This window comes from Nannobrachium achirus (genome assembly GCF_963921795.1).
Source record: "Nannobrachium achirus genome assembly, chromosome: 11".
NCBI classification, from domain to species: Eukaryota; Metazoa; Chordata; class Actinopteri; order Myctophiformes; family Myctophidae; genus Nannobrachium; species Nannobrachium achirus.
In genome coordinates this window covers 51,935,178-51,961,971 of record NC_137820.1, presented here as the reverse complement: position 1 = coordinate 51,961,971, position 26,794 = coordinate 51,935,178, and the positions used below count along the sequence as shown (strand labels likewise).

General features: G+C 41.0%; 3 protein-coding genes across 4 annotated transcripts in view; 1 reads left to right on the top strand and 2 right to left on the bottom strand.

The window, feature by feature from the left end:
- Positions 1-4,197, bottom strand: part of LOC308294430 (carbohydrate sulfotransferase 8-like) — a gene marked incomplete at both ends in the record, with an annotated part of 103,070 nt that extends 98,873 nt beyond the window's left edge. Inside the window, one exon of the mRNA XM_080737163.1 lies at positions 3,705-4,197. Coding sequence (XP_080593289.1) covers positions 3,705-4,197 — 493 coding nt within the window. The remainder of the gene's footprint in view (positions 1-3,704) is intronic.
- Positions 4,198-5,443: 1,246 nt separating this feature from the next.
- Positions 5,444-14,171, top strand: LOC308293575 (apoptosis facilitator Bcl-2-like protein 14). Its single transcript, XM_080736161.1, has 6 exons — positions 5,444-5,582; positions 6,600-6,844; positions 7,662-7,769; positions 11,305-11,363; positions 11,637-11,903; positions 13,400-14,171. The coding sequence occupies exons 2-6, from the start codon at positions 6,622-6,624 to the stop codon at positions 13,430-13,432; spliced, it is 690 nt and encodes a 229-aa protein (XP_080592287.1). The 5' UTR covers positions 5,444-5,582; positions 6,600-6,621; the 3' UTR covers positions 13,433-14,171.
- A 1,822-nt stretch (positions 14,172-15,993) lies between these two features.
- tph2 (tryptophan hydroxylase 2 (tryptophan 5-monooxygenase)) lies at positions 15,994-25,446 on the bottom strand (the record flags this gene model as incomplete). Of its 2 annotated transcripts, none has more annotated exons than XM_080736617.1 (11): positions 15,994-16,168; positions 16,634-16,767; positions 17,721-17,816; positions 18,061-18,187; positions 18,722-18,857; positions 19,374-19,570; positions 20,057-20,124; positions 20,625-20,725; positions 22,266-22,449; positions 24,247-24,381; positions 25,285-25,446. In XM_080736617.1, 11 exons carry the CDS (start codon positions 25,444-25,446, stop codon positions 15,994-15,996), a joined length of 1,515 nt encoding a protein of 504 aa, XP_080592743.1. The 2 variants fall into 2 exon arrangements, with proteins under 2 accessions (XP_080592743.1, XP_080592744.1); XM_080736618.1 differs by having other exon boundaries at positions 25,294-25,401.
- Positions 25,447-26,794: the final 1,348 nt, after the last annotated feature.

Here is a 26,794-nt window from a genome sequence, read left to right as displayed (position 1 = left end):
ATTCAGGAAGCCTTTATATTGTTTTAGATTGCCCCCTGCTGGTCTAAATTGGGACAACAATGGCAGGTCCACTGTAACGGTTTACAATGTCAGTGACAACTTGCCAATAACCATTGTCTGCGAAGAACCCAGAGAATGTGACTAAATTGGAGTTCATTAAATTCAGCTCAATGGCATCTAATAGCCAAGGGGTTGGAATAATAGATAGTGTGCTTCTCTATGGTGGCACATATTGATCAAGGCTAATTCAACTGGTTTGGCTGAAGCTACAGGGAGAAACAGACAATTAATGGCTGCCTTTCTGCCTCATATTTCACACCAAAAATCCTGAGGATAACGAAAGACTGCAGCGGCCACTGCATAGCCTTTTGACAATATGATATTGATTTAAACGAAAGATGGAAGCAAAATACCAGATTTTAAATAAAAGCCTTTAGATTTTCTAGCACGCTTTGTTTCTCCCATTGACATTTCAATAACTAATTTCACTTTCAGCATTGTTGGCAAATTCAGAATAAAGCAAATAAAGTAAAAAAGAATTGAAATTCGATAAGCCAATCTCAAATAGCCAAAATTCGATTTAAAATAAATAAATACATTATAATTATGATTTAATAATAATAATAATAGGCCTGATCATTCTGTAAATAACCCCATATGCCTTGCATGTTCCTCCTCGCTTATTTGAATCATAAAAGAACATTCTGTTTTTGGACTATTTCTATTAATCACAGGTGAAGGATTATAGGCCTACTTACAGACTTATCTTACAACACAAACAAGGGGGCGGAATGTCCGACTTTATGACCTCATTATCCACTTGGAAGTTGGCAGGTCATCCATCACGTGCTATTTCCGGGTCAGATTTATTAATTTGAATATAAGTAGCCTATATGGTCAAATGGATGAGGTAGCTGGGGTCCTCCCTATGTTTAATGTTCCCCAGGGTCTATGTTCCCCACAGGTTAATATTCACCAGGTTAACATTCCCCATGGCGTCTGCAGGTTAGCATTTCACCAGGTTAGCATTCACCAGCGTTAGTTTTACTGAGGTTAGGGTTAGGGTTAAGGTTAGGTTTAGGTGGTAAGTGGGGAACATAGAACCTGGGGAGCATACCGGTAGCATTCACCAGCGTCGAGATTATTATTTTTTACAGTAAGTGTTAAATAGCTCTATAGGCCTATTCCCAATACTTGCTCTAGTGAATTGCTGGTTCAATAACATGGGTCTCGCCCAATCCCATCCCCCAGTTTTAGGCTAAACAGAAAATGTTTCACATTTTTAGGTGTTGGGGTATCAATTTAATACCACCAGGAGAGATAACTCACAGTGACAATCACTTATAACACCTTTAATCGTACAAATACCTTTTTCAAAAGCAGTGGGCATGCAGGCTTAGAATGGCACTGGCAACCTTCTGCTGACCCTCAGGTCAAAAATGTCCACCGTTTCAATTGTTATCATGCGATAGAATGGATAATCTGTTATTGTATCTCATGATATCATTCAAAACGGGTGATGTCACAGCCACCATGGGTTGCCAGTTATCAGCTCACAGTTAGAAGTGAGCTGGCTGAAGGCACAAGCTCACGAATGAGCTTGCAGGTCAAGGAGAAGTCTGCTACTGCCATCTATAGAAATCTATTGGTTGACACCTAGCCTTTTGTAGATGTAGATGTAGATGTTCAAATAGTCTTGACAAATCCCTCCAAATGGGTCACTGTTCTTAATTATAGCTTTATACCGTAAGTAGTGCAGGGCTATTTGGACCAAATACCATGATATCGATATTGTGGGGATGGTTATTTATGCTTTCACATAATATTTACAATGACACTTCTGATAAATAATTACCTGTGGTGGCCTAGGTGCTATATAGTAACAACACAATATTACAGTATCGTAAATCCCAGACGATATAGTCTCATATGACGATATTGATATAATATCTAGACTATATTTTGCTCAGCCCTATAAGGCATTTTATTTAACATTTCAGAAGGGAGGAAAATATGACAAAACCTCAGCAATTGCCTGGTGCCGTTTGACAGAAACATCCTGACAACAACACCAGAAGCCCAAAGAAGAAGAGAACCATGGCGGTGGCTGCTCTGTGTAAAGGTTATTACAATCCGAACACAGTCTCTTTAACTGACCAACCTCTGCTGAAGTGATTCATGGCCTGAGTGTTGAGCATTACAAGGTGTTCTACAGCACAGTGTTGCCTGTTATCTGCGGCTGGTCATGTTTTAACAGTTTCGAGCCGATGAAACTGAAGCACAGACTGTGGATGGTGCTGGACAGACCCAGGTTGGAAGAGATTGTTCATGGAGATCAGCGTGTGGAAGTCAAGGAGACATTTGACCCATTGTTTCTCAGTTCAAGTGATATATCAGTGATTCTAACAGACAGATATTTCTTTTCGCAAAATGTTATTTTGTAATTGGTTGGATATGAACTTGTTTTCTATGTTCTAAACTGTGTTGAAATGTGTATCATAAGGAATTATACACAGAGGAATTGAGAAGTGTCACTATAGGTACTGTAACTATAATCCGGACTAGTTTAATTACACATATAATGACTCTGCAATCCTAATGACAATCACATCCACTGCTATTTATATGAGTTGAAAAATTACAGCCCAGTGCACAGCCTTTCTATTTCTGTGGAAAGACATTTTGCATGTTTCGTTTCACATTGAGCAACGATTCCTGAGAAATATATGTAAAACATGCAATACAGTAGAGCTATGGAATAGACTAATTAAAAGGTTACAACAGATTAAACAACAGAATTGATGACTATTACTGCAATATTACTTTATTTAGACAATCATGCTACAGTATTTTGACAGTTCACACTTATAATCACTCCCAATAATGACAAATGTTTCTGACAATACAAATATGTCACTTGATGTCGATGAGACCCCGATTTAACTCTACAGTATATTAACTTCAAGCACCTCAAACACCACAGGACTGGAAGTATCACCCTATTGCTAAACCCCTGAAGCACTCGGCTCATCTGGTTCCATTGTCACAAATAATGTCACATTCTATAGTTAGCTTATTTTCCATGGTATTTAAAATTATAATTAGTTCAAGATGTTGAAAAAACAAACAAATAAACATCTAGGCAAAGACTTGCCAAGATCCAAAAAAGCCAACGCACTATGAAGACTACATAAGTCACAGTGCAACAGATTTCTATTCTGCCTCTATTTTAGTGTTTTGGGTTTGTTCTTTATTCTCCTTCCTGCAGGCTAACTGTCTGAATCGAGACAGATAGAACATGGGCCCAATGTACAGGCCAAAGTTTGGGAAAGCCAGGAGCACCTGCAGGACATTGCATTGTGTGACACTAGCTTGCCCCTCCTGGGAGTTTATCACAAACATAAACGGAAGCATGACCACAAGTGGTCCATACGCCACAAATGATGGTACCATTACTGCCAGAATATTATTTAAAGCCCTTCTTTTGAGTGGCACGTGGGATCCTGAGACCTCACTTGGCCCACTTTGGCACAGAACCCGCACGATACCGATCATACTCAGCAGCATGAGCCCGAACATCAAAGAGGTAGTGAGGGTCAAGTATATAGTCAAGGACAACGACTCAAGAAAATAGGCCAGCAGTGCCACAACAAGGGTGAGAACCCAGCCACAAGCACACAGTACAGCACGGTACTCCCATTTACCAAGCCTCATATAGGCAATGGGGTGAGCTGCGGCCAAATAACGCTCAAAACACATGAACGTCAACAACAGCGGGCAGCCAAATGAATTGAGGGCAGAGAGGGCTTCCAGAATGTTTGTAGCCTCTTTAGAGAGCTCATGCACGGTGTCATAGATGCCCAGAGGCAAGCAGAGACAAAAGAGTATGTCCAGAATGGAGAGGTTGACTCCAAGTACCTCAGAGGCTGACAGTGCTCGCTTACTGCTGAGCAGTATCCACATCAAGCCTGCATTGGCAGGAAGGCCGGTCACCAGTATGAAGATTTTGATGCCGAGCAAAATCATGGAGTCACCGTGCAAGTGACACTGGTTAATTATCTCTTCAATGTTACTCTCTGAAAAGGCAAAGAATGAGAAACCACCATGGTATTGGTATGGGGGCATTCCCCCGCTGCTGCTGTTGCTGCTGCTGCTGCCATTGTTGTTCACAGAAGACGATGTACTATTGTTGCCCATTGTGAATCTTCTCTGGAAATGCAGGGTTCTTTGCTGTGAAGTGTGACTGGTTCACTGTGGGTCAGATCATACAAATGAATATATATACAGTATATATAGTTATAGTTATATATAGATAAGAAATAGGCCTATACAGACAGAAAATATCTGAGTTTGAACTGACCTTTGGGACAAGAGGTTGACAAGATAGTCAGATGGTTGATGGTCGCAAGGTGATATGAAGTGTTTGCCTCCCCTCTTCTCTTCGCCCTTTACATTGAGATTCTCCCGGATATAGTTTGCATGGAGGCCTACACCTGTGATGGTCCAGTGGACTTGGTCTCAAACTGTGCACAATGCACGCATGTTTACAAGGAGTTGTTTGTCAAACAACTTCCATCATGCAAATCTCCCCGGAAAAGTTACATTTATGGGCAAATTCGTGACAACAATGTGGTCTGGACATGTTTGCCTAGTACACACACACGCAAGCACGCACGCACGCACGCACGCACGCACACAGACAGGCACGCATGCACGCACGCACGCACGCACGCACACACACACACACACACACACACACACACACACACACACACACACACACACACACACACACACACACACACACACACGTGGGGGGAAGATTAATTGATCCATACTAAGGTTCTTGATAATACAGTACCTGGCCTGTAGACCCGTTCGCAATTTGGTGTTAATAGGGGAATTTCTCACTGGAACACACAGTAGTCACTAGCCCATACATGGGCAACTGGCGGATCGAGGGCCACATGCGGCCCCCACCTTCACTTAATGCGTCCCTCAGGTTAATATCGGAATACTGTAATAATATATTATTGATTTCAGCTGTTACAATTCCAAACATGACCCACTTTCATTACTTCAGTCTATATCAGTAGCTTAATGACTTTTTTTGAAGCACTGTTTTTTTTATATCCAATGTATTTAAGTTCATAAAGTTAACATAAGAACATATAAATGCTGTTGAATTTAAGTAAGAAATGTTACATTTCAGGATTCCAATTCAAGAATAACAAAAAAAAAACATTTAGGATTCCAATTCAAAAATAGCAAGAATAGCAGATCTACAAGCTCAAAACCTCTCCATCATCACAGTTGCCCAATGCCCACACCTGCACTAGCCAGTAAGTCTAATGGGGGTTGAATGGTGCCCTCTAGTGGCAGTAGACGTAGACTGCGTGCGGAACTCAACACACTCGCTCTTGCTGTCAAGCGGAAGGGGGAAGTTTAGAACTTTCAACCCCTATGCTTTCAACAGTTTAGTTCCCCCGAAAACAACTCAAGCTATAATGGAAGACGACGTAGGCTACAGTAAATGCTGACCCGGGGGAGCAGTGTTACATTTATACAAAACATTTTACACAGTGAGTAGACGTTGACATTCAAGGCAGGGTCACTCTCTCACTCATTCATACTTATTATCTTGTGTGGGTTTTGCGAGCAGATGACGACATGTACCTCCTGGTGGTTTGCATATTTTCTTTAGCCTACAGTAAATGCTAATCGGGTTGTCAAATGCCGATATTCCCGGTTTGTGTATATAAAACCCCCATACATATTTTTTTCTGGCTGTGTCTTTAAAACGGTGCCACCGCTCAAAAATATGTACTTAAACATTCCAGAGAGCTTCCTGATGGATAGATTACACTTGGAGCAAATAGGGAGCACCTTATATTTTGCATTTGCTCCAAAGTGTAATCCAAAGTGTAATCTATCCATCAGGAAGCTCTCCGGAATGTTTAGACTAAGTAGGCTACATATTTTTGAGTGGTGGCACCTCTCCTTAGCTCACCTGACTCTGTCTCGGGATAATCTGGTCTCGAGATAAACTATGCCTGTTGTCATCATCATACAATATATATGTGCACGTTTTGTCTGGTTAGTGAGGACTCTGAACCTTAAAGGACCAGGTCAGCGTCACCTCTGGGACAACCAGATCTTATTTTATTGTTGTTTGGGACACAACCAACACAATCCTGAGTAATCTTTTGTGTTCAATCTGTGTTTTTAGATATTTTAGTATTTCAGCATGCTACAACTGGTCATATGATGCTTTGTAGCATGATATTGCATCATCTCATGCATCATATGATGCAAAATGCATCATATGACCAGTTGTAGCATACTGAAATACTAAAATATCTAAAAACACAGATTGAACACAAACAATTACTCAGGATTGTGTTGATCGTGTCCCAAACAACAATAAAATAAGATCTGGTTGTCCCAGAGGTGACCTGGTCCTTTAATTTGCTGGAGTAGGAGGCCCTACAACTTAAGTACAATTTCTTCATCAGAGCAGAGCAACACCAGTTTTGAGCAAAAAATTATAATAAAGTAACAAGTTTGCATTCTCTCTTGGAAATCATGTGTCTTTACAGTTTGTGCCTCTCAGCTGGTCAAATGGAGAGCTGGGGAAATGGAGGGGCCAATTTGGAAGAGTCAATGGAGGAATCTGAGGAGTACCGGTTGCTCGAGGCGTACTGCACCACGAGGAGACAACAGACTCAGAGGTTCCCCAGAATGTGCAAAGGTTCTGTAAACTCCAAGAAACAGGACCATGCTCGGGTGATGGGACCCAAGCCCACCGCATGCTGCTTAAAGCTCGACTCAAGTAGAGTTCCTGGTAGGTTATTTTGATAGAAAATAGAAGCACTATTTCAAGTTTTAACTTGATATTAAATATACAGGTATGCACCTCAACTGTGAGGGAAATCTACCTGGACAACGTTCACAGATTAACAGTATTATGAAATATAACAGTATGGCAGCTAGATGCAGAATAGACTAAAATCAAATCTTTGCTTCTGAAGGTCCCTGGAACAAAATATTTTGCGATGGGGGTCCGTGTTTTTTTTTTTTTCTTTTTTTTTTCCAGAAATAGGCACATTTGTAGATGTGCCTATCAGTGGTTAATGACCCCCAAAATGTGTTTTTGGCCACGGACCCCCATCTAAAAATATTTTGTTCACGGATGGAGCCCTATCACAAAATATTTTGTTCCAGGGACCCCCAGAAGCAAAGATTAGATTTTGGTCTATTCTGCATCTAGCTTAAAGGAGTTGTTCACCCCCAAAATGACTTTTTTTTTATTGATTAGTCACGCCATGGAGACTAGAGTTCAATAATATTTTTAGTTTTTTGTCGCATTCCTAAGACGAAAATGTGATAACAATAAATGTACCCCCATTCGTTCCGGATGAAACGGGTCCCCATCCGGAATCAATGGGGGTAAATTTACTCGAATCAAATTTTTTGAAACACGCGGTTGTGCGAATGAGGTCGAGTTTGTTTTAGGTCGAGTTTTCCTGTATTCATGATGGCAATGTGAACAGTGCGGCCAGAGGAACAATCTGTTGTATATTTATCATTTATGCATTAATTTAATATTGCAGCTGAAGGTTTGTTTCTGTCTGTGTGTATTTCTGTTTATGCATCTGTAGGCAGCACCTTGGGTAGAGTTACAAACCACCTGGTTCAGATTGCTGATAGTGCTCTGATTCATGAAGATGACCTGGAGTCTGACCTGGAGTCTGATGGAACTGATGATGGTGGGTATTATCACTCGCTTTGGGAACCACAACATTATGCTTGATTTATACTCCATTGTACGACAAAGCGTAAATCAGGCTTTAGAATCGAATCATGTCCTGACTCCTGACTCGCGATTTGTAAGAATTAGCAGCACTTTAATCATTAGGTACAGGAAGTAGGCAATATACACATTTATCCTGGTGACAGCACCAGGGGGATCAGACCATCTTTAAAGCTATACTGTGTAAGTTGCTCAACTAGTGGTCAGTAGCATCCGCGTCTTTCGGCCGTTTTTCGCCGCGGACCGGGCCTCACACCCCCGCGTCACCCCCGCGTCTGCCTCCACCTCGCCGAGATCTATCTTTAGAGGGGTCCCTGGTTCCTGTGCGTTCAGGCATTCCGGAGAAACGGAGTGTTTCACCCGAGTATAGATAGAGACACACGGGCGCCTACAAATATGGCCGCCCTATTGTGATAGCTAGCGACCCCACTTCAAGATGCGCTGTGATTGGCCGGCAGTGTATAACCCTCGCTGTGATTGGCCGATAGTGTATGATGACGTAATTTTTGCGCGAAAACCGGACCCCGGTCAGGATCATAGAAAACATATAAAGAGAAGGCTTCAGAAGCTGAAAATAACGGAGTGGGTGTTCTAAAACTTTAGCGATTTAAGAGTTAGGACAATTTTAAGATTTGTTTTATAAAAAAAGTTACATGGTACAACTTTAAGAAAAATAAATAAATACATAAATGTTGTGACGTTTCGAGCATACAGCTCTTCTTCAGACTCATTTACTTAAGACCATTTTCAAATTTTAATTATTTTTAATATAAAGGAAAAAAAAGGCAATATAACATTGAGGTGCCCCACAATGTTTAGGTGCCCACTCGTCCTTTATCCATGCAGTTCAGTCAGCTGTAAAACTGTAACAGCCATGGATTCTCAGTTGCCACAGCTGATTTCAGTCATTTGTATAAGACTAGAGGTTCGCGGGCCTACGGCCCGCTCACATCTAGAGTCCACGCCCGCTTCTTTACTAAAAAAAAGTAAAAAAAAAAATAGTTCCGCCACAATAGTTCCCCCCCCCCCCAATTTTTTATTTATTTATTATTATTTTTTTATTATTTTTTTTTTAAACTTTTTTTTTTTTTTTTCCTTTTTTAAAACATTTGAGACCCCCCCCCCACACACCAAATTTATCGCATCCACAGTAGCCTATTTACTATGTGTCTGCCTCAAAATTACTTATTCATTATTGAGGGTTTGATTTGCAGAATTAAATAACAGCCACTGAGTGCAAGTTACTGTACCTGGTTGATGTTCGAAAGTACATGTTTTTAGGTAATTTTACACACATCTTGTTGTTCATAGCTTATGTCGGTGTCAGTGGATTGATGATGGGAATACTTCTAGTCTAGTAACACATTCGAATACAGGCATGTTCCTTGTAGTTGGAGTACTTTTACTTAAGTAAAAACATTTGAGTACTTTTTGCAACTGATGTTGCCATTGGTGTTATAGACACACACACACAGGAGGGAGGGAGAGAGAGAGGGGAGAGAGGGAGAGGGGGACACACGCGCGCGCGCGTTTGCAAGAGAGAGAATAGGGAGAGAGAGAGACGATGTGGAGAGAGAGGGAGGGGGAGAGAGAGGGACGAAGACGACGCAGCGAATTGCATTACTGTTGTGCTTTTACTCGAGTACATTTTACTCGAGTACATTTTAGTGAGCAGATACGGCCGTAGGGTGGACATTTGAGTACTTTTTGCAACTGATGTTGCCGTTGGTGTTATAGACACACACACACAGGAGGGAGGGAGAGAGAGAGGGGAGAGAGGGGGAGGGAGAGAGAATAGGGAGAGAGAGACACGATGTAGAGAGAGAGGGGAGAGAGAGGGAGGGGGAGAGAGAGGGACGAAGACGACGCAGCGAATTGCATTACTTTTGTGCTTTTACTCGAGTACATTTTAGTGAGCAGATACGGCCGTAGGGTGGTAGCGAATAGCATTACTTTTGTGCTTTTACTCGAGTACATTTTAGATTGCAGCTACGGCCGTAGGGTGGTAGCGAATAGCATTACTTTTGTGCTTTTACTCGAGTACATTTTAGATTGCAGCTACGGCCGTAGGGTGGTAGCGAATAGCATTACTTTTGTGCTTTTTACTCAAGTAGAGCAGATAGGGGGACATGCATGGACACAGAGACAGCACCAGCGCGTGTGCTTTTTTTTTACAGAAAGTAATTGCCAGTACCTTTTTGTGCTGTTGTTGGGTTTTTGGTCGTCATTGTCACTGGAGAAAAAAGTAGGTGTTGATGCTCTTGCTGTTGTGGGACTGTGCTCTAACTTTCCAACGTTCCGTCTGTCCTGTGGAAGTGTTGCGGGTTCCTAGCCAGTGGCGTCAGTTCAGAAAAAGCTAAGGTATGGCAACATGGTTGACATACCTTACCAACAGGCATGATACATTTATTTTAAGAAGAAGTAGCTCAAGTCATGTTGCCATACCTTACCAGCAGGCATGATACATTTATTATTTATATTTCGAACTAACTTTTATCTTCCCCCCTGGACCCAGAGACATTCATGGATTTATACTTTTATCTTCCCCCCTGGACCCCCTGGAGCCAGGGTATGGTATATAGCTGCATACCCCTGCCATACCCAAGTACATTTATTATTTATATTTAGAACTAACTTGTATCTTCCCCCCTGGACCCAGAGACATTCATGGATGTATATTTCGAACTAACTTTTATCTTCCCCCCTGGACCCAGGGTATGGTATATAGCTGCATACCCCTGCCATACCCAAGTGACGCCCCTGATCCTAGCGATTAGCGAATCGGCATAGAGGTGGGCGGTATTTTTCCGTACGTTCTCCCTACCGTTGAGTTGAAGTTGAGTTGGAGTGGAGGCAGAGTGGGCGTGACTGGGCATGGAAGTGGGATGCGGCTTTTGCTAAATTGTATAATAAAGATAAAGAGTACAGTAAGAGGAAGTGTCAAACAAACTTGCAATAGAATACATGTTCTATTGCTTATATTGTAAATTGATGTTCAGAGGCATCTTCCACAGAGAACACCCATGGTCTCAGATATTTCATAACGGTTACATTTCTTCAACTGGTTGACTGTATATAGAACAGCAAGAGGTTTAGAATGATAATACCTAAACAATTCTACATAACTGTGCTAGTTGTTTAGGAAACACAGCGCTAGTAGTGTGGAACACTAAAGACTCAAGTCATGACTTGTTTTTGCTCTAAACCCTGAGCAGCTCTTACTGTATAGTCATATTTATATTAGATTTCTCAGTTCTGCAAACCCTTGTGAGCTACATGCAAAGAAGCACTAGGTTATTCAAATGTTTTCGATACCTACAGTATGTGTATGCCACCCTGTCTGCACATGTATCCACCAGAGGGAGCCTATATAGGCCAAAATGAAAAGCTATACCAGTCATCTGGTGTATATACACCTCTTTGTTGCCTTGTTAAAGTGTTGATACCTGTGATATTGGATATTACAGTATGTGATTGCTGTGCTTCTGCAGATGTCATTAAGGAACTTGTGGAGTTGCTTAAGAAATCTGGGGATGAGCTGAACGAGAAGGTACGTGTGTGTGTGTGTGTGTGTGTGTGTGTGTGTGTGTGTGTGTGTGTGTGTGTGTGTGTGTGTGTGTGTGTGTGTGTGTGTGTGTGTGTGTGTGTGTGTGTGTGTGTGTGTGTGTGTGTGTGTGTGTGTGTGTGTGTGTGTGTGAGTGAGAGAGGGAGATGTCAATTAAGGGATAGGCCATATCCATCCCTATTTGTCTTAACTGTCCACATGCATTTATGTCACTGTCATGAAAGTACTTCATGTCTCAACTCTTACCTGCCATTACAGATCAAGAAGGACAAGGCCTTCCAGCAAAAGATCCAGAAGTCCCTCACCTACAGCCTGTTTGAGAAGGTGACTACCTCTATGCTCCAGAACCTTCGGGCTCCCAGTGGCTGTGCAGCTGTACCCACCAAGCAGCAGATCGCCTGGGCCTTCGAGGTGACAAACAGGCTGTCCATGTGTGACGCCATTCCCAGGAGGAGAGCACTCGTCTTTGGGGCACAATACGTCCAACAGCACCACTCCACTTGGGTCCAGCAGCAAGGAGGCTGGGTGAGTGACCATGAGACCAAATTTACTTATTTTCAGAAAAGAGACCAACTTAGGGTGTGGGGTCTCTTCTGTAGTTCCAAGACGCACTTGAATAAAGGAGATGTGGGATTTTCAGCAGTTTTATGGCTGTTTCATAAGCTTTAATCTTTAATGACTGTCTTGACAATGGTAGGTAATATTGCCATTACACATTAGGTGAAATTAGAGTGGAAATCGTATTAATTGGAAGCACCTTGTCCTGGTCCTACTGTTTATGTATTGTCATTGCCACCATTTTTACTGATGTGAGAACAATCAAGTGTGGCAAAAAATGCTCATCACAAAAATTACCATTTTGTTTCATGTTATTATAACATGAAATCGTCCGTCCGTCCGTCCGTCCGTCCGTCCGTCCGTCCGTCCGTCCGTCCGTCCGTCCGTCTGTTACCAGCTAATCTCCCCACTGTTGGCCTTCTCGCTGCCAAACTGTGCACACACACTCCCTGGATGCCAATTCAGAACATCTGTCCAACATTCTTTTGGGCCTGTTATAGCATCGCCATGAGGCAGACTTTTGTGAAACACATTACAGTACTCCTACAGATTTTGTCCAAAAAGTATGCACATCGGTAGACAGTATCTCTACAGTCATGTGTGATCAACCTGGATCTGTCCGATTTCCCATATTCCATCCTGATTGACTCCCTAGAGGCCAAGGAAAACCCTTTGCCCTGAAATTTTCACATCTGCCTTTTATAGCGTCAGTAGGCCGACTTATGTAAAACAATATGATGATATTCCTTTCCAATTCTATCCAAAAATCACGCAAATCGGTAGACAGTATCTCTATAGTCATGTGATCAAGACAGATCTGTCCGATATTTCATATTCAATCCTAATTGGCTTCCAAAGTTTGCCGTTTAGAAAAAATGCTTAAGTCATGAAATTTTGCACACACATTCCAACTAGGTTAAAGAACAACAAGGACCTTTTCACATTGGCCTGTTATTGCGCCACCAGCAGGTCGACTTTTGCAAAACACATTTTTGGAACAGAATGCCTTAAATCTTGAATGCAGCGTCCGATTTCCGTTAAAGGCAGAAGAAGACATGGCACTCTTTTCACATTGGCTTATTATAGAGACCTGTGCTCGGAAGAGCACTGCTTCTAGTTTATACTCCATCGTACGATGGTGACATTCATTGAAAAAAGCAGATCTACAAGCTCGCAGCACTTCACGTTGTGACACATAGGCTATATGGTACCGCTATACTGTAGCCAGCCTGTTTTTTTATAGCTCTTTATAGAATCATAGCAGAATACATCACAATTCTGAAGTGATTCTTTAATTAAAAAAATATGTATATATTGGGTTGAAAGAAAGGAAACTAATGAAGGGGCACGCAGCACAAAGCATCCAGTCAGAATCAATCTGATTGTTTGGGGTCGACACACTGGTTAGCTATCAGCATGTTGTAAGACATTTCTGAATGTGTCATTTTCTGTGTCTCATCTAGGATGCCGTGTTTAGCAGTAGTGATGTTGATTAAAACCGCTGGGATCTGTGGTTCACCCAGACATTCACACACCGTTCTGAAGAAGCCCACGTTCTTCCCACTGACAAAAATGATGGTACCAACATTTCAAAATGAGTGCAATGTAATGTTTGAATGTAATGAACTGCTCTGGAGACAGTCTGGAGACTAGGGGCCCTATTTTCATCCATGCCTTACCCCTTATCCCTAAACTCTTTGCCATTTTTTACTATTTTTAAAAACATTTTTAAATATTTCAAATAGCTGATCTACAAGCTCACAACTTGTCGAATCTGTCGATGTAGATCGGCTATTTGAAGTATTTTAAAATGTTTTTCAAAATAGTAAAAAAAAAAGGGCAAAGAAGTTAAAGGATAAGTGGTAAGACATTTCAGTTGCTTCCACATCCAGACTCAAATTGACTCACTGTGGGGTCGAAACCCATAATATTAAATAACATTAAAAAAATAAAATTAAACTGTTCTTCTCTATGTGATCAATTGAGAGAAAGATGCTGCTCTATAGTCATAGAAATAAAGGTATAGAAGACATTTCCATTCATTGCTAAACTGAGCATTTGTGTCAAACACAAAAGCCAAAGTATCCATGAGGTGTCTGTTCAATATGATGCATTGTTTATGTTATTCAAATGAATAAGCATCAACGTAGGTGGCTGTGAACGTGGAAATAGTGTTATATTTATTTATATCTCTGTCTATAGTACATTGTTCTTTCTCCTCTATTTTTATATTCTTCTGTCATTGTACAGAATTGTATGATTGTACTAATAAACAAAAAAATCTGAAAATATCAGTGAGTTGCAAACGATGATGTCACTTATAAATGAGCAAAAGGTTGTTTTCTTTAAGAACAAAGTCATTGTATACACATTGTTTTGTGATTGTGTCGCCTACATGTATTTTAATGCATGAATATTTAAATATTCATGCATTTCATGAGTTAACCACAAGCGCTCTCAAAGATTTACATCATAGCATGTTTGTTTCTACACAGTAGTGGTGGTAGTATATGAACACTAGATCATTTGGTTTTAGATTCATTTTGAACAAAATATATTGTAATCTATTGAGCTTCTGTAAAAATATATTCATGTTCTAACTTCTAAATTCTATCTTATAACTATACTTAATCAGGCCAATTCTAAAAACGCCTTCTAGTTCTAAATACTTCCTTTTAGAAAAAACTTTACATTATTGTCAACAGCCGATGAAACAGCAGATGGAAACATGAATTTAAACATGAGCTTAAACCTTTAGCTTTGACTGAAAATGACTTTCCTTTGCCCTAATGTTCATAAAAAAAAGAAACTTAAAACCGGGTTCCCACACATTTTAACCAATGAATTTCCAAAACCTTTCCCAATTTCCAGGCCTATATAACAACCATTCAGCGCTAGGGGGCGGAGGTACTGCAGGGGGTACTCAGAAACTTCATACTTAAATAATTGACTACAATTGAATTAGGAGGGGAAAAACATGTACTGTTATGTTTAATGATGACAAATGGAGAGACTTGATATGAGCCAGAGTTGCTAATCCAAATGACATGGTACCAGGCAACTGGGATGTGTTTTAAAGTTGTTTGAATGTATTGAAGTTATTGACATGAAAACCGTTTGAAACTCTTTTACTCCATTCCTTATTCGTGATTTTATATTCTTGAAATAGCATCAGATATCACTATTTATTTATATTTGAATTACAGTTTTATAAGCAAAATGTTGTTGCAGGGTAAAGGGGGTACTGGGTTAGACACACTGGCTTAGAATAAAGCATAGAATGGTCATAGAATGAGATTGTAGATCTGTTTTTGTCACATACATTTAGGCTGCAATCACGCTTCTTTGGCGAAAAACATCTTATGTTACATGTTATACATGTTTTGAAAAATCAATAGCCAAAAAAACCGCATAGCCAAAAAATGCATAACCTTCCAGGACCCTTGATCAATTCCAAAACGTTTCCAGTACTGGAAAAAAAGAAAGAAAAAGAAAATCTAATTTAAAAATATTTCCAGGAATTTCATGACCGTGGAACCCTGTTAAAAGTGTGCTCCTCGTAACACACTTTTATCCTCGGAGCACAGTGGTCATACTGTAGCCACTTGAAAAATCTAACTTCATCACTTGACCCCAGAGATGTGTGTACCAATTTGTGTGAGTTTTGGACAAAATTTGTAGGAGTTGTAGCAAAAACTGTTTTGAAGAAAATGCACTATGGTAGAAATGTTAATCTGACGGACGTACAGGAGTGAAAACATAGTCGGACGTACAGGGGTGAAAGCATAGTCTCGCCAACACCTTTGGACTGAATATATATATTTGTAGCAATTTTGTTTCATTTCTCTTTATTATCTACCTGTGCACTACTAGTGTACAAGCCATTTGTTCCCTCTTATTTGCATGTACACACAAACTACTGAAACCTATCAACACAGAATATAGACGCTACTGTTATCGAATTCTACACAAATGTCGGTCAAAAGAAATGATACTGATTCAGTCCTGGAGCTCATATTGGGATGTAATTACTAAAGCCTTCACCCATAAATATACTTCAAATGCCCAGGTATGTGTTCATTTTTCCAAGGGCATCACATACAGTTGTCAGGTCACAGCGGAGGTCTTGGACCACGTTCTCAATGCTTCGGGTGTCTTTCAGCAGGTCGATGCTTTGAGTGTAGGGGTTGTAATACACAGAGAAAGGCCTCTTGATGCTCTTGGCAAACTCCCTGTCAGAGAGGGAGGGTCATGTTCAAGGTGGCATGTAAAACCATATGCAAAACCTGTTGACAAATGTATTTCTATACACTGCACTTCACATTCAAGGACCTGGATGATATGGCATTGGTGAAGAGACATTTGAGATTGTGTTGGAAGAGGATGCGGAAAATAATTGCAATGTTTTCTTTTCAAAATTGGATACTAATTTGACAATTAAAATGACTTTAACAAAGCGCATTTAATGAGTGTTTAAAATACGGTAAATGATAGTACCCCAAGGTTTTAAGAATATTCACGATTGAAAATCTGGCAACTCTTACACTGGAGATAGACAGGATCTTTTGTCTTTAGATACAGTATAATGATAAACATAGAGACGAGACACATATTTCCAAACCGACAACATCTGTTCTTTAACTACGTTTCTGAGTTTTACCACATTGGCTGTGAGAAATGTATGTAATGTATGTTACCGCATCCTCTCCTTGGCTTCCTCAAAGCTCTCAGAGACAAAGTAGACATCTTGGAAGGTCGTGATGAGACACTCCTGGTGGCAGGTCGTCCGAGGGTCAAACATCTTCACACAAGCTTTATCAGACAAGGCATGCTGGGGGAATGGAGGTGTCACAAAGTCATGAATTCATGAAGTCAAAGCAACTGATTCTCATTCCCATTGTTTGTAACAGGGTTAAGAATGAGAGAGAGGCCGATCCTGATTTTGGAGTCTTAGCCCACTGATTACTGATGTTTGAATGATGTGTTGGTCAAAAAGTGCAAAATCATTTCTATTCAATTTGAAAACATTAGATAATAAAAATAAAGTCTGATCTACCAGCTCACAAAGTGTCGCCTTGGGGACCAACAGTTCCAGAGCGATGTGGACAATAGGTCAGGAGCCTACAGTATCTCCTGTTTCCTTAGCATACAAGTACACGCCCTGGACATGACACTAGTATGTCGCAGGGGTTTACCCCCAATCCACCCCTTGATGCTGAATGCCAGCAGGGAGGCATTGGGTACCATTAGTAGTCTTTAGTATGACTCGGCTGGGGATTGAACCCTGACCTCCTATTTTCAGGGCAGACCCCCTAACCACAAGGCCACTAAGCTGATGGTGTGAGCTTGTAGATTGGCAATTTTGGAAAATATTTGAAGACTTGAAAAATGTCTCTTATTGCTGCATTTAGTATGAAAACCTGCGGATCATGTCTGTCTGTCCGTGCGTCACGCCTCATGTCGCGCTCCATATGGCCAAGATCCCTGATGTCATCAATATTAAGCCCATTTCTGGGAATGCCCATATATGGACAATCTCTGTTGTTTCACTTATCGTCCTTAGGGCGTCTTACTGGTAACGACATGCACAAAATAGGGACGCCGGGTTGAGCGTGGTTACGAATCAGAACACATCGGCTGCATAATTCCAGATAAAGATGTTAAATAATGACCGATATACAGTATCGGTCATTATAAAAAAAAAAAAAAAAACTGTACAGCACTGTCATATATACACTGATGCATATATGACATGAGGTAACACAAGTATATGGGCTGCATTACCCTTAGTTCTCCAATAGAGGACAGCAAACCTGCCCCATAAGCTCTCAGCTGGCCATCTTGTTTGCAAAGCCCAAACTCAATGGTGAAGAAATAGCACTGTGGAAAATATAGAATACACTGTCATTTGGTTGAGTATGTGTTAGATGAAACACACCCTGAGTGACCATGAGTTTGCATTAACCTGTGAAAGTAGCATGCAAATACATATAAAGTATATATATATAGGCTCTATATATATATATATATATAAAAAACATCTATCAATACAGTTGGATATATTTACTGTATATGGATATCAGAATAAATGAACAAAATATGAAGAATCACATAGCATCCATACTGTTGCCAGTTTTTGTACATCCTCATCTGATGATCCTAGAGATGCCAGGCCAATTTCCTGGGAAAACTGGGCAAACTTTGGATCAGCCAGGAGTGGAACGTGGCCCAGTAGCTCATGACATGTGTCCCTGTGTCCAAATGAAAATATCAAATTCATAGACTGTATACAGTCACTGTATACAGTGAATAGATTGACTTGCGTGTGTGCACTGCGTGCATACATGCACAAGCTTGTGTAAGCGTGTATGTTATCTGAATAGGAGCTCTGTGTGCTTGGTATGCAGGTGCTGTAGGGCAGTGGTTCTACTCAACCTTTTCAGGCCGCGACCCCCAAAATAATCATATTTTACCTGGGGACCCCCCCACCCTGACGAGCACTAAGAGTTGAGGCATTACATTTTGTATAACACGGTTCTATAAATTGTCACTTTAGAAATGTGCAATACGCTTAAACGTTATGTTTGTTTGTTTACTGTTGAGTGAGAAAACAATGTTGCACATTAAGTTAATCATCTGGGGACCCCCCAAAATATTTTGGGCACCCCTCTGGGGGTCCCGACCCACAGGTTGAGAACCACTGCTGTAGGGAACGTGTGTACAGTAACTGTGTTTATGGTCTTTATGCAGAGGTGCAGTTAAAGCAAAGGGGGCAGGAGACTCACGGTTCAGGTGTGTAGAGAGGATCGGTGCTGTGGCGGACATATTGAGTGCAGTTAAAGACTCGATAGGCCAGACCAGCTAGGAAGTCTCTGGGAGACAGATATCCTGCTACAGGACGCACTGTGAATCCTGACCTCTCTGAAACAAATGGTAACACCACAATAATGACTTTTGACTATGTACTCAAAATTCACATTTTGCTCTTACATTATGACATAAGAGCAAAATGATTGGCATGTGAATATGGTAAAATATACAGTAGTAGAGCTACTAGTACTGCTGCTGCTACTAAAGCAACATTATCATTCGTAATGTAATACAGTATAAAAGTTACTAAGAAGAATTACATGCTGAGTTCACACATGCTTTTTTTTTACCTGTAAAGAAGAAAATAGTTGGTCTTGAATCTACCACCTATTCAGATCCTACTTTATTAAATCGATATTTATGACATGGAGTAAAACTAATGTTAAAAGCCAGAACACAAATTATCTGAATAGTCATGCTTTCAATAAACTAAAAATATACTTAGGCCTATTTATATTAGAGCTATAGTTTAGGGATAGCTTCACTAACACAAACAGGAATTAGTCATTCTCATAAATGTAGCACAATGCCTCATATAGATCTTAAAGTGCAGGCTGTGCACGGCACCTCGCAGAAACAAAGACACGTCTTCCAGCTGAGGGATGTTGTCTTCGCGGTAGCCGCATAGCTTGGTGAGGAGGGGGAGGTTCTGGAGGTACTCTCGGCAGGCGTGGGTGGGGTAAAGCTTGGTCAGCTCCCTGAAGACCACACCCCAGGTCCTGGTCTCCTCTGCAGTGTACTCCACATGGGGAATGGGCTGTCCGCTGGCAAGAACAGAGCACCACAGTCAGGGGTGTCACACCAAATTCTGGGCCCTGCACGGGTACAAGGATTCACTGCGGGCCCCCCATGAAGAACATTCATGGGGGGTTTAACCCATTTAGACTGGGAACACATTATTACGCATTATTTTGTGCTTTAGCTATTGAATAATAGCAGATCTACAAGCTCACAGATCTGCTATTTTTGAATATATTTGACCCGATTCTATAAGAGTCTTCTAAATCCTTCAATGGCTTTTTGAAAAAAACTATGTTTCAATGTCAGTGGTGCTCAGACTTTTTCATGTGAAGGACCCCTAAAATTATATGTATTTGGCCACGGACCCCCATCTCAAAATAGTTCGTTCCATGTACAATGTACTACGCACGCACGCACGCACGCACGCACGCACGCACGCACGCACACACACACACACACACACACACACACACACAATTCAACATTAACATATGGAAGTAAATGCTTACAATTTGTAATTCATGGCCACTTCCACAAAGTATTTCCTTCGCTGGCGATAAACATCATCTTTAAAACCCTGGCAGGAAGAATTCAAGACATCAGCTAATGTGTCCCAAGCTACATTAATAGCAAGCAGTGTTTTAAATTGTTCTTTGAATAACTCTGTTAGGGGTGCGACAGTTCATCAGTTTATTTGTTTTAATTAATTACGGAAAATAGCAGATCTACAAGCTCACAATGCATCACATCACAACACTTTGTGAGCTTGAAGATTGATATGACACGGTTGCAGAACAAAGTATAAAATGGGGCTTAAGTGGTTAATCAGACTTGTTATAGTCGTTGTTTTCACATTGATTTGTTGATATATCCATTATGTATTTAAATATTACCCCCCCCCAAAACATGCTCGCAGCGCGGCAATCAGTGCAGCGCTGTGAGCTTGTATATCTGCTATTTTTCAATAGCTAAAGTATATAATAATTAAGGCCCCTCCACCTTGGGCCCTAGTAACTCAGTCCCACTCCCCCCCTCTTGTGACGCCCCTGCGCAAGGTGTCATTGCTGTGGAACTCACAGGATGATCAGCGTCCAGTTCTGTTCCGTACATCAGCACCCTGTGAGAGCACTGGTCAAGCTCAGAGATCTTCATGGGGAACCAAGGAACATCCTCACAATCTGATACACATTGGAATTTAATAGAAAACATAGAATTGCTGAAAACGCATACCTGCCATTATCAAAATAACAATGCTGTACAGCTATTGATGGGACGCCATCTTGGATTTGGCAATAAATAATTAACTGAGGATAATTTCACTGATTCAGTTGCGTTCCTTATTCCCTAAAACCTAGGGTTAGACACCAAAACCACCATTCTAGGTTAAATAGTAATTGAGACATAGCCATTTTAAGCTCCCAGCAGCCATCGCAGACGCCATCTTGAAAGTATATATTTTTGTATATTTAGTACTCCCAATAGCAACAAAATCTTTTGCATCAGTTATTGTTATTATTTGGGGGTTTGAGTTTCTGCAGACCAATAGGGGCCAGCGCAACCTGGCAATGTTTTTTGTAAATCTTATGACCATACACAATATATTGGGTTACCCAATATAACAAAAGTGAAAATCACTCCCAGTTACTGTATATCCCATTAGCTTAAATGTCTTACTGTACCTCTGTGCACTTTACATTTCTGACTAATAAAGTATTCAATCAGTAAATCAAATGTGCATCCTGGCCAAGTGATATTGACATTGTGATAATTTGATAATGTTTGTCCAGGACTAAAAACCTATGAACAAACTCTAGGCAAAAGACAGTGATATTGACATTGGCTTCACTCGACACAACTTGACCTTTTCAGGCATCTCGCTCAAGTAATTTCATGTAATTACAATGTAACTTCATTCTGCTGTGTATAGTTTGAATGACAATAAAAGTTAACCTTGAAGTGAACCTTGAATTCATGCATTTGGTCCAGAATGCCACAGCTTGTCTTTTAACTACTTTAACCCCTACTTTAAGTCCCTAATTTGGTACTCTCTGAAGCCAAACAACCTTTTGGAAAACACATTTTTGGCTATTACTCCTACAACACACAAATCGGTACACATTATCTCTATAGTCATGTGATCAAGATGGATCTGTCTGATTTTTCATTTTCCATCCTGATTGGTTAAAACTGGCATGTAAAGTTTGCATTTTGAACAACTCAAATCATGAACACCGTGTTTTATTGATGTGAAACTTTGCACGCACATTCCCACTAGGCCAAGGAAGAAATGCCCTACATGTTTCAAATTGGCTCATGGTGGTGTTATAACAGGACGTTTTGGTCTATAAATCTTGAACCGTAGGTCATACAATCAAAATTATATTTCCCTTGGATTTATTGGATTATTACGGACCTCCTCAAATAAGCCATGCCTATTTCCACCTGACATTTTCCGCCATGTTGCGTTTTCTTTGCAGAACTGTTACAGTAAGTACAGTCTCGTGTCCATGGTATATCTTCAATGCACCTTCATCTCATACTGTGTATACTGTATGTATGTGTGTCCTGCTGTTTTGTATCATATGTGGAAGGCAGCTGCCTTCCACATATACTGCAATATGTGCCGATAAACTCGTCAAGGCCTTAGTTTGCTTCTTCATCTTCAGCGCTATGTCCAAACACAGTATAAGATATCTTTTCATAACTGGTGGTCTATACCTGCCTCTGCTGACCATACATTGGCAGGTGTGTTGAATGAGATGATGTTGACGTGGTCTTTGAGATGCTGCAAGAGGTCATTGAACTCCTTCTTGCTGCAGTTGCAGTCGGCGTAGATCTCCACCTCGTTGGCGATGCGCTTTGACACCCGAGATTCAATGTGGTTCAAGTTCACGTGCCTCTCCTGTTGTGGCCGTGGGATGAAAATAAAGATGGGAATGTGAGAGTGGACAAGGAGAAGAGGATAGGGCAGGCCACAAGGAAAGAGGAGAAGAAAAAATACAAAACACAGTGAAGAGGGAGTACAGTGTGGAGAAAGAAGGAAACAAAAACACCATCCTCTAAATCAGTGGTTCTCAACCTTTTCGGGCCGCGACCCCCAAAATAATCACATTTTAACTGGGGACCCCCCCACCCTGATGATCACTAAGAGTTGAGGCATTACGTCTTGTACGTTTGTATAACACGGTTCTATTGTGAAAATAGCAGATCTACATGCTCACAACGCTGCGAGGCGTTGTGAGCATGTAGATCGGCTATTTTCACAAATTCTGCCTCTAATAGGCCTATTTGACTATTTGAACAATGTTACATGTTACAAAGGTATTAAAAGTCCTTTAATTGTCACTATATAATAAATGTGCAGATAATCTCTATACACTTATACTGCAAGTTCTTTTTTTTAACTGTTGAGTGAGAAAACTGTTTCAAATTAATCAAATCATCTGGGGACCCCCCAAAATAATTTGGGGACCCCCCTGGGGGTCCCGACCCACAGGTTGAGAACCACTGCTCTAAATGAGTGGTTCAAATTGTGGCCCATAAGTGGGTGGTCATAGTTGGGAACCAGGTGATTCGCTGGACGGACACATTAATCACTTTTTTTAAATGTAGAGAAACAAAATGCATGCTTAACTTTGAGTGAGTACTGTTTATGTTTGACACTTGTTTAAGGCAAGCTATGTTTAATTTATGTTAAATACAACTCAAAGCACTATTTGCGACAACAGATATTCACATTTTCCTCCTTACTATTCAAGATAGCTGATAAAATCACATACCTGGGTATACAGGTCACAAAATGTTATAATGAGTTTTTGATAAATTACAGGCATCTATCTCCCTTTCCCCAAATCTCATTGTCATTAGTATGTTTGCATACGGTATTGAACAACATACATATAGTATACAGTATGTAACACACAAGAGTTAATTACCTGACCTTTTTGGGTCACTGAATGGAAACATTTGGGAACCACTGCTCTAAATTAGTGGTTCTCAACCTGTGGCTTGCTTGGGAACCCCAGGGGGGTCCCTAAATTATGTTGGGAGGTCCCCAGAAGATCAATTTAATGTGCAACATTGTTTTCTCACTCAAAAGTAAACAAACCAACAAAGTTTAAGTGTATAGAGGGTATATATGCACATTTCTAAAGTGACAATTTAAGGACTTCTTAACATCCGGGTAGTGCCCGGGTAGCTCAGTCGGTAGAGCTCTTGCCTTTGTACCGCAAGGTCATGGGTTCGATTCCGGGCACCGCCAACTCAGCGTATGAGTAGCACGGTTTGGCAAGTCGTGCGGCAAGTACTGGGAGCTGATGGTAGGTGTGGCGCTCCACCTCAGCAGTCCATCTCCCAGGGGTCTAGCGCATTGTAACGGGGACAGACTCCTGCGTGTTACCGGCTGATACCGACAATAAGCCACTCCCGACCTACTCTTAATACCTTTAAAATGACAAATTGTGAAAATAGACGATCTACAACAGTGGCAGAGTTATTGTGTATAACACGGTTCTGCACAATAGAACTGCGTTATACAAAAAATGTAATTCCTCAACTCTTAGTGCTAGTCGGGGTGGGGGGGTCCCCAGTTAAAATATGATTATTTTGGCGGTCGCGGACTGAAAAGGTTGAGAACCACTGCTCTAAGTAATCACACCCAATGCAGAGTGTTGCTAACAGCTTGGAGACATTCACCCACCTGAAACAGCCTGAGGGCTTTGACCAGGCAGCCCACCTCGTTCTTCAGAGAAAACACCACAGCTGTCCTCCCTGCCTCTTCATCATTCTCTGTCTCCGGCTTCTCATTGATGGGACAGAAAGAGGACCTCCGCGACTGCAGAGCGAAAAACACCGACGGTGGATGTTATTTATATATACCTGCATGTCACTAACCATAGCACAATGCATAAACAGCTTTATGTGGCCGTATTTTCATTCCATAACCCCCCTGAAAAGACTTTCAAAATTCAAAATGTCATTTTTCTAAGGTCTGTTCTTCAAACCAACATTCTTGGATTAACCTTGAGATCTCATGCAGTGTTGGTTGAATCCAATTTCTGATTCAAGTTAAGTAATTCTTTATTTGGCCTCGGTGCTGTTGTACACAAGAGAAAATAAGAGATAAACTCATTATATGACTATCAATGAAGTTCTTCTCGTCTGAGAGGGGAAAAAAAGAAGCAAAATGTAAATTCCTGACATGCATAACATACGTTGGTTTGGATTAAATATGTGTCTGGGCTAGGGAGACTTCTGTCCAAGAACGAAGAATCAAGACACGTAAAAGTTGCCGACTGACCTATGAAGCAAGATAAAAATGCAACCGATACTATTCAACTTTAGCCTTTGCCGCTTTCATAATGATATCCAACAGGTGTTGTTTTCCTAAAGTAGAGATGGAATTCAACAGTCCTCCATAGGAGACACAACATGCCCATCAACAATTTTCATGTGTAAAGAGCACAGTTCACTCCTAATGATTCCACACGAGAACAAATATGCTGAAAACACCAAATACACCTTCAGTAAATCTTAAGTGTCACCTAATAGCTGATCCTCAACAGTTTTTAAAAGGTCCAAAATTGCTACGAAACCTTGACCTGACTGTGGACCCAGATTGTTGGGAAAATCACAGGTTCAGTACCAATATCATTGATGGATTGAACACTGAAATCAAAGAGCAAGAAGATGCAGAAGCAGGAAGAGGAAGAAAGAAAGCGGGTGGGTGGTGGCTCACCATTTGCCCACCGGTGTGGCGTTGCTGTTGGTGATCAAACATGGCAGAGTCCAGAGAAAACCCGCGCCGGGTCCAGTACTTGCTGGAGAACATCATCATGGCTGGCTGCATCTTGGGCACTGGTCCCACATGTTCGTCCCTCTTCAGGTGGGACGATGCCATGGGATACCAGTGGGTGTATGAGTACCACGGCTCCAGTTTGTCACGCGTTCAGCCTACCCTTTCACACTGTATTGTAAGCTACTGTATGGTTCTGCTGGCCCAGCCTCAGCCCAGGTTCTGTTTAAATAGTGTGACGGAGGAGAGGCGGGTGAATGGTGCACAGTGTGTGTAATGGGGAGGGGAGGAGGGTTACTGATAAGGCTGCCGGTGTTTACATGGAAGCTCATATAAACTAGAGATGACTTTTGATGCCCTATCTCCCCCTCCTCCTTGGATTTGATAGAGCTGGGAAGACCGCAAACATTCTCTCACTGTCACTGGTTGGATGGTTTGAATTGTACCCATTAACGAAACACTTCTGACAGATGTTGCATACAGAATTAAGCAACAAGATTGTTACGTGGATATAGAATCAGAATGATGATGTTTGCAAACAAACAAGTATTTCAGGTTTGAATGTCTATGGATATCTACACAACATAAAATAAAGTGTCCAGAACATTAGTTATGTATAGTTTATCTTGTGAAACAAATGTCACCACCCAGTCATCGATGATACAAGAAAAAGAAGAAGAATGCAAATTCTGACAGCATTATCTACCTGGAAATAATGTTTTGGTTTTTGTGATGTTATGATGATTTGGTCTGTTGGTATTTGTGAAGCACAGGACGAAATTCATTTGCAAGTGTGATTCGAGTTGCGGTTGGTTGTTTAAGTTGGACAAAATGTAGACAAAATATTTGACTGACGTCTGACATCATACAGTAGATGTCTTATGTTACCGTCCAACACCGTCAAACACAAACACAAAGGATTTTACTGTGTAGCAACACTCCAGTACAGGTTACCCACTCACTGACGGACAGGATCTGCCAGGTTTGATAGTAAATTCTCTCTACCGTCGCAACACAAACACAAAGGATTTTACTGTGTAGCAACACTCCAGTACAGGTTACCCACTCACTGACGGACAGGATCTGCCGGGTTTCATAGTAAACTGCGACCTACGGTCGCAACTACAGTATGAGCAGAATACCAATTATTTAGAGACTGTTTTTCATATCAGACAGGCAGTCTCAAATTAGACACTGACAGCTTAGCCTAAACACAGTGAATGTACTCAAGAAGGTCCAACCAATCAATCAGCCTATAGCTTTCAGAAAAGGGGATATATCCATTGATCAGTTTATCATACCATAAGAAATCAGGGTCATAATGATGTGGTTGTTTTTTAACTAAATTCAAAAGCAATTCTTTAAGCTTGTGTAGCAGGGCTATATTATGAAATGAAATGACTACCCCACCTCACAAATAGGAGTGAGGGATCCTACAAACACATTAACCATA